Below are 8,419 nucleotides of genomic sequence, written 5' to 3'. Positions count from 1 at the left end.
CCTTGTGCCCTGCCGACGCGTCACATCCGGGGGAATTCTGATTGGCCGCCAGCCGTCCACCACGTGGTTCCGGAGCTGGCGCCGCCTCCGGCGCGGAAGCCATTTTCCTCCTGGTCGGACTGCAGCTCCTCCCCCGCCCCGCCCCCGCCCCGCCCCCGCCCCGCCCCCGCCCCCGCCCCCGCCCCACTCCTGGACTAGCGCCCTGGCGCCGCTGGTGGACGCCCCCGGCCCAGGGCGGTCCTTCGCCGGACCTCGGAGCGCGGAGCGCGGCTGCAGTTCCGGGGCGGGACGACGGAAAGAACTGACGGGACGCGCCCGGGGAGCGTCCCCTGTGGTGGCCCAGGTGCCTGGTGCGCGTCTACACTGGCTAGCCCCGGCCGGCCTCCGCTAAAGCTTCGGGCGGGTTTTCCGAGGAAAAGAGGGAGCCCTGCTCTCCGGGGCGTTAAAGTAACAGGGCCCGCTGCTCCCGGCGGGCCGAGGCCGAACTCGGACCGGAGAAAAACACGCCGTAGTCGGCAGGATTCGAACCTGCGCGGGGAGACCCCAATGGATTTCTAGTCCATCGCCTTAACCACTCGGCCACGACTACATGGGGCTCGAGCGGCCAGCGCAGGCCTTACCTAGAAAGAGCAGCGGCCGAAGGCGGGGAAAGGGTGGAGGCCGCGGGCGCCGGGAGCCGAGTCGCTGCCAAGTGTGTGCGACCTGCCGAGGGTTCCGGGGCCGCGGGCCCGCTGGAGGGGAGCCCTGGGCCCGTGACCGACCGGAGCGGCTTTCGGGAGGGACTCGGCGCCGCCGACCGCTGTCGCGGGCGCAGGGCGGGGGGAGGGCTGCGGGGGGCGCCTTCCCAGAGCAGGACCCTGTGTTGATTCGTGTGCGAAGCAGGCTCTCGCTCTCTCGCTCTCTCTCTCTCTCCAAAGTTAGCGAGCGCCGGTGTGTTTTCTCTTCCCCGACTTGGTCTCCGCCTTCGAGTCCGAGGTCGTGGGGTGCCCCGGTGCCAGGAGTTGGTTGTGGTCTACTCGGGGTGCCCTGCTCACTTAAGAGGCAAACGATCGCAGGTGGAGAAATCACGTCGCCTGTAGAGAGCGAGGAAGAGACGAGAAAGGGAGAGACGTTAGTTAATCCTGTGGTTTGATGGGACAGCCTGCTCCGAAGGGGTAGACGTGAAGCAGTTATTATCCATAACTTGTGCGGATCCCCTCCTCTTTTTTACTTGGTGTACACGTTTTTTATCAAGCACGTTGTGGCTCTTTTGTTTTTGCTTAAGTCATCTGGAACGCTAGTTTTGATTGAGGTTTGATACCGAGGGACTATCCAAGATCTGTGCTTTGGAAAACACTGCAAAACAGCAATTAGTGATGTGCCCTTTGAATTACAATTAATCAACTGCTTGTTTGCTTTAGGGTGCCCGTGAGGAAGGAGTGGACACAGGTGCAACTTTGTTTTACTGGACTGAAAATGTTTTTCATGGAATGGGTCTAGGTAAAGGAAGACAATGCACGTTGAGCTGCAGGAAACAAAAGCTAGTCCGGTTATTATTTTAGTCCTGCTTTGGAAATAAACCAAACGTCCATCTGCGGTAGAAAAGACAAATCGTGAGCTGCTGTTGTTGTTTGTTTGTTTGTTGTTTTCTCATAAAATGGAATTTCACCCCACAGGGAGTGGAAGGAACTACAAGAACAATCACATGAATGAAACCTCCCACGCTAAGAATGAGCGAGGGGAGCCAGGCACAAAAGAATACATTTATAGTGCATTCCATTGTTTGAAAGTTCAAAAGCAGGTGGAACTAATCTATGGTGTTAGAAATCAGAATAATACTACCCTTGGGAGGAGTTTCTAGCATTCTGGTAATGTTTCGGTTTTCAAATTGGGTGCTGAGTCCATGGTTGTGCTGACTTTGTGTAGACATACTGAGTTGTTCACTCTCGGATGCTTTGTTGTGTAGCTGTTAAAGTTAATCAAATATTTTCCTTTCAAAAGATCCTTCATCACTAGGATGTCATACTTTTTTGCTACTGCTAAAATGTATGTCACACCCAAATATTTATTGATAACATACTTAGATACTCACTATTTGGAGTAAAAACATTCTGTGTTACCAAACTTCCAGCCATTGTGCAAAAAGACACATTACTGAGGCAGAGTTATATCTTAAATTATTCATCTGTGCATTTTTCACGAATTTCTATCCTTTCCTGTTCTCTAGAACCCTGAGTTAATGAAATATGTTAACTTAAATAAACTGTTCAGAGCGTTGCACCCAGTAAAAACTCAGTAAGCTTTGTCTTTTATTCACCAAATTATACCTTCTATGTAGGTAGTGTTTTTTGTTTTATTTTTTAATTGGTGCGTGGCACATGATAGCTGCTCAATTAATATTTTACCCATATAGCCCCGGAGCATCTATGTGCAACTTCCTGTACTAGCTTCCATTTCATGTGCAGACCTAGTCACTAAAACTAATATATATGTGTACACACGCGTTCTTGCTGTCCTCAGCATTGAAAGTCTCTTTCGTGTAAGGGGTGGCTAAAAATTTTCCAAGTCGTCAAAATCTGGTTCCCTTTTGCTTAACAGTTCTTTCCTCGATTTCTTTTTAAATTTTTGTAAAAAAATTTTTTTTTTTTAACTATAGACATCAGGGAGAAGTCAAGCACCTTCCACACTGTGCTTGGCAATTTCCTCACTTTATAACAACAGTCACTTTTCTTCCAGTTTCTCATTACGTGTCCTTCGTTTCCTTCTGAAACCTTAACAGAGCAACTTTGATGGTCATGTGTTTTTTAATTATACACTTTAAAAAAAGTTTTAGGTTTTCAGAAAAATTGAGCAGAAGGTATAGAGTTTCTATATACTCTCACTCCCCCTTCCCCCAACCAGTTTTCCCTATCATTAACATCTTAGGTTAGTGTGGTACCTTTGTTTCAGTTGATGAGCCAGTATTGATATTATTTATGCTGCTAGTTAATAGTAGGGATTCACTGTGTCTTGTACGTTCTATGGGTTTTGACAAAAATATAATGGCATACATTCATTACGCTATCATACAGAATGGTTTCGCTGCCCTAAAAATCCCCTTCGCTCTATTTATCCATGACTCCTTCCCTCTCCCCAGCACCTTGCAACCATTGTCCTTTGCAGTCTCCATAGGTTTGTCTTTTCCAGAATGTTATATGGTTGGAGTCATAAAGTATGTAGCCTTTTTAAATTCTTTCACTCAGCAATATGCATTTAATGTTCTTCCGGGTGTTTTGGTAGCTTGATAGCTTATTTCTTTTCATTGCAGAATAATATTCCATTGTCTGGATGTGCCATTGTTTATCCATCACCTATTGAAGGACATTTTGGTGGCTTTCAAGTTTTGGAAATTAGACTTTTATATGAGCATGAGTTTTCAGTTCATTCGGGCAAATATCCAGGAATGAGATTGCTGGATCGTATTGTAAGAGTATGTTTTGTTTTGTGAGAAATTGCAAACTGTCTTCCAAAGTGATTGTACCATTTTGCCCTCCCACCAGCCGTGAATGAGAGATATATTCTTAAACTCGGGAAACTGTTCATGTCTTTACTTGGGGGGGGGGGGTCTAGTGTTACAGAGATTAAAAGTGAGAGTTTGGGACCAAATTCCTAAACTCAAGTCCCAGCTTCCCCATTTGCTGGCTGTGTGATTTAGGCAAGCTATTCAACGTATCTGTGCCTCAGCTCCCTTCAGTTGTAGAGTAGGAATAATAATACAGAATAACTTCATTAGCTTGTTTTAGGAATTCAAAAAGTTAATAGATGCAAAGCACTTATTAGGGCCCTGCCTGGCATAAAGTCATATGAAAATCATAGCTCATTGCATATCGTCACTTTTTCCTGATGGCCAGTTATCCCTATGTTGGCTTTCCATCGTCTGTCCTTTATATCACTTTTTCTTGTGCCTCATTCATCTTTTTCTTCTGATTCATAGAAGAGCTTTTTAAAAGAATATCCTATAGGTAACCGACTCACTTTTCACAGCATCCATCCAGTTCTCCAATATGACTTTAATTATGCTGCTTATGTTAAATATGCTCGCTATATATTTTTATCCTTTTTCATCTAGAATGTCTTTTTAGTGTTTTGTTTTTTTCACATCTTGTTCTCACATCTTTCTATCCTGTTTTCATTGGGTCGATGTCTTTTAGATGTCCAGTTTCTCCTTTCCTTTCCTTTGTGAATTTGTCTTTCATGTACTCATTGTTAGGATTTCCAAGTTTAATGTTTTGTCATCCAGCACTGACTTGACCTTAGGCCCTCTATCCAAAAGCCTGGGAAGCAGCACAGTCAGTTGCGTGGGCCACACATCGAACACTATAAAAACCTACGGAGTTCTATTGGGTTCTTTTTTGCCAGGGACACACCGACAGACCGGCGTTGGACTCCATTCGCAGCTGACGTAGGCATACACCGTGCACTGCTGTAGGGCAGAACACGGTAACACCACTTCCCGCTTTCCCTTAGCATTTAAAAAGATGTGGGTCGCGACCCATTTGAAAGTCCTGAAGGCAATATAATGGGCCACGACAAGAAGTTTTAAAATGAAGAAATAGAGCACTAAATAGAATGCAGAACAAGTAGTAAAGGCAAATAATGAATTGTGCAGTGTTTCCCTGCGTTTTAAAATTATACACGTGTGTAAATGTGTATCTCCTACACAACGTTCGGTCACACAAACTTGAGGGTCCCCAGGATCCCGTTACTCCCACCAGAGTTCAGAAGCCAGAGACTGGCGCGGAGAACTCCCGGCCCCGCCCAACGGGAGCTCTGGGAAATGGAGTTCGGCGTCGTGGAGCATTCTGGGAACCGTAGTTCCGCGCGTCCGCCGGGCACGACGAGCGGGGGGAGGGGCTCTCTCCGCGCGACCGGAAGTGTCCGTTGAAGCCGGCAGAGGTTGGCGCTGGGGAAGTGCACCCTCTTCGGCTCCCTTCGCTAGGTCTGGTGTCGGTCCCGGCGCTTCCGGACGCGCGAGCTGAGAGTGTGGAGCGCCCTAGAGGGAGGGAAGCCCAGGTATCACCATGGCAACCGCCAGCCTTGCGGCTGCGTGACGTCATCCTCCTCGCCCCGCTGGAAGCGGCCTCTGCGAGAGGGAGCTGGGGAGTCCTCGGAGGGGGCGCCCCTCGCCTCCCTCCGTGCGGGGCGGTTCCGCCCTGATCCCTTGGAGGGCTTTGTTCTTTTGTTCCGGTCTGGGAGGAAGGACTGGGAGCGGGCCCCGCCCCGCCGCTCCACCTTCCAGCGTTTCCACCCCGCAACAGGTGTGTCTTCCGTTCGCGAGCCGGGGTGTGAGCCCGCAAGTGGGCACGGAGGTAACGGGCCGGGTCTGGGGGCGCCTCTGGCCAGGCTGCAGGGTGGGCACCAAGGGGTTTTTGAATCCGGGGCTGAACCTGCGTGCTCGAGCTCCACTCTCTTTTTGTTCAGCGGGAGTGCCTGTTTGGTGGCTCTCGGCGGGCACTTCTCTTTTCCAGGGGTCTCTTAGCCACTGTGCAAAACTCAGAGGTGCGATTGTGACGCAGGCTGCTGACCCCGGGCTGTGTCTTTTAGGGCTGCCCCGCTCCGCCCGTGTAAGGGCTCAGCCGGCGCAGACTCCTGGCCGGACACCTGAGCCCCCCAGACCGAGGCCCCCGCTGGAAGGACGCTGCTTGAGAAATCCTGGTGTCCAGGCTCCGGAGGAACGGAATGAGCTCCTGAGATGGAAGGTAGTGGGGACTGGAGGGGGGACAGAGGGCTGATGGAGGCAAAAGAACAGTGAGGACCGGAAGATCGACTACTTGACAGAACTCACTGGTAGAGGTGGAAGTTGGGGGGTGGGGGGTGGGGAGCTTATCTTAGGGATAGAGAAAAACTGCATTACATCAAGGGGAGAGATTCTTACATTCTTACGGAGAGACTTGCAGGAAGAGTTAAGTCTCCCTGGCTTCGGGATTGGGGAATGAGAAGGAGAGATGATTCAGAATGTCTGTGATCCTCACGTGACTTCTGTTTCTTAAATATTAGAATGGTAAACTTGCAGTCAGAAAAAATCTTGGTAATCATCCCTTCAGTGCAAGAATTAAAGGGTCCCTTGCTGATGGCCGTCTGTCAAGCCTATGCGAAGTGTGGCATCAAACTCCATTTTGGGTGCAGACTGTTCCCTTGTTGGCTCTTTTTTTTTAGTTCCTTCTATTAGGCAGAAGTGCCTAGCCCTGTAACTTCTGTGTTGGATCTTAGTTCTTGGTCTCCGAAAGCAAGAGACTGTTCTCTCTTCCACATTACTGCCCTCCAGAATGTGAATTCAGCTGTTACAACTCCTACTCGCACATTCTTTTCTAAGCAAAACCGTCTCAGCTCCGTTGATGGATCTTATAGGACACATCTGGACCTCTTCGACTCTCCTGCAGGAGAGCATGCTTCTTAAAATGCATTGCCTGAAATTAAACATAGTTCTTTACAAATGCTTTGAAAAACACCTAAAAGGACGAATTTGTTTGAATTATATTTCTGCTGTGCAGCATCAGGTTACGTTTGTTTTGAAAAAAATCAGCGATATTGTGCTGTAAACCCTAGATCTTTTTTACATAACTGTAGGGAAGTAGATTTATGCCATCCTGTGTAAGAGAATTGTTTTTTATCCTTAAATATCAGGACTTCACATATATGATTGTTTAGGGGTTTTTCCAGCTTGTCAGAATAATTACGAATCTTCATCTATTCAGTGTTTTTTTTGTTTTTGTTTTTACATATATTTGTTGTAAGTAGGCTCCACACATTGAACTCATGACCTTGAGATCGAGAGGCACAGGGTCTACCGACCGAACCATCCAGGTGTCCCATTTATTCAGTGTTTTAACTGTCCTTTCCAACTTTATCTCACTGCCATATTTAATGAATATTCCTTTTATTTCTTTCTTCATGTCCTTGAACAGGTTCAGAGTAAGGACAGAGCCCTGTGACCTGTCATTATAGACTTTCCTCTGCATTGTCACTGTCTTTACATTGTTCAGATATGGCCATCAAGTCAGGTTTGGTTTAACCTATTATCATACAGTTCTTTTTTTGAATTTATTTAACGTCATTAGAAGTCTTAATATTTCTTGTATTATTTATGCAGGTTCGAGATATATCTCATTGATTGTCAATTCTTTTTTTTTTTTTTAGGAGTGCAGAGAATCTCTTCTGTTTCTTACAAGTGCATATCTATCTAAAATTATCTCAAAACAAAACAAAAAGTTTGATTTTAAACATCAGCTGTTTTTTTTTATATCATCGAAGAACAATTATAGATTATAATACAAATAACAATTCCATAAAAATAACAATAGCATCAAAAATATGAAATGGGAGAGGCGCCTGGGTGGCTCAGTTGGTTAAGCATCCAACTCTTGATTTCGGGTCAGGTCATGATCTCATGGTTTGTGAGACTGAGCCCTGCGTCTGACTCTGCACTGAACAGCATGGAGCCTGCCTGGGATTCTCTCTCCCTCGCTCTCTGCCCCTCCCCCGCTCATGTTCTCTCTCTCCTCAAAATAAATAAATGAGCATTAAAAAAAAAAAAGCAAAACATTAAAACATAGAAACAGGAATACATCTAATATGTGTAAGCTCCGTACACTTAAAACTACAAAATGTTTCTGAGAAAAAGTTTTTTCTAGCTATATTTAGATATACTTGACTCATAACATTGTGTAAGTTTAAGTTGTCCATAGTGATGATTTGATATATATTGGGAAGTGATTACCTCAGTAGGGTTAGTTATCACATCTTTCACTCCACGTATTTGCCTTCTGTGTGTGTATGTGTGTATGCGTGTGCAGTGAGAACCTTTAAAATTTACTCTCTCAGCAACTTTCAAGTGTATAATACAGTATTGTTAACAATAGTCACCATGCAGTACATAGATCCCCAGAACTTACAACTGGAAGTCTGTACTCTTTGAGCAGCATCTCCCTATTTCCTCCACCTCTCAGCCCCTGGAAACCACCATTCTACTGTCTTTATGTGTTCAGCTTTTTTAGATTCCATATATAAGTGAGACCATGCAGTACTTGTCTTTCTTTGTCTTATTTCACTTAGTTAATGTCCTCAAGGTCCATCCATGTTGTTGCAAATGGCAGGATTTCCTTTTTTATGGCGGAATAGTATTCCATTGTGTGTGTATATACACACATATCACCACTGTTGATAGAAATGTAAATGGATATAATCACTATGGAAAACAATACAGGTTCCTCAAGAAATTAAAAATAGAACTTCCAAATGATCCAGCAGTCCCACTTCTGGAAATGAAATCACTATCTTGGAGAAGTATCTGCACCCCCATATTTATTATAGTGTTAATCACAATAGCCAGGACATGGAAACAACCTACGTGTCCATCAACACATGAATGGATAAAGAAAATGTGATATATGTATTTCCATAG

The 8,419-nt window shown here is 46.0% G+C and overlaps 1 protein-coding gene and 1 non-coding gene across 4 annotated transcripts in view; one reads left to right on the top strand and one right to left on the bottom strand.

Moving 5' to 3' along the window:
* Nucleotides 1-507: 507 nt before the first annotated feature.
* TRNAS-AGA (transfer RNA serine (anticodon AGA)) lies at nucleotides 508-589 on the bottom strand. The gene has a single exon. It is a non-coding gene; the product is annotated as a tRNA-Ser (tRNA).
* A 3,624-nt stretch (nucleotides 590-4,213) lies between these two features.
* The window catches only part of ZNF184 (zinc finger protein 184), a 29,738-nt gene continuing 25,532 nt past the window's right edge, over nucleotides 4,214-8,419 (top strand). The window contains exons 1-2 of one of the 3 annotated variants that reach the window (XM_047102013.1): nucleotides 4,214-5,031; nucleotides 5,563-5,717. In XM_047102013.1, the coding sequence (XP_046957969.1) occupies nucleotides 5,711-5,717 (7 nt within the window). In that variant the 5' untranslated portion in view covers nucleotides 4,214-5,031; nucleotides 5,563-5,710. Of the gene's footprint in view, nucleotides 5,328-5,562; nucleotides 5,718-8,419 lie in introns of all 3 variants that reach the window. The other 2 variants (XM_047102011.1, XM_047102012.1) reach the window with 2 other exon arrangements.

This window comes from Lynx rufus, unplaced genomic scaffold (assembly GCF_022079265.1).
Source record: "Lynx rufus isolate CCGP_SWC_20201006 ecotype Redwood Valley unplaced genomic scaffold, mLynRuf1.p SCAF_6, whole genome shotgun sequence".
Classification (NCBI taxonomy): Eukaryota; Metazoa; Chordata; class Mammalia; order Carnivora; family Felidae; genus Lynx; species Lynx rufus.
Note: the sequence above shows the minus strand (reverse complement) of the source record. Positions and strands in the feature narration are given on the sequence as shown.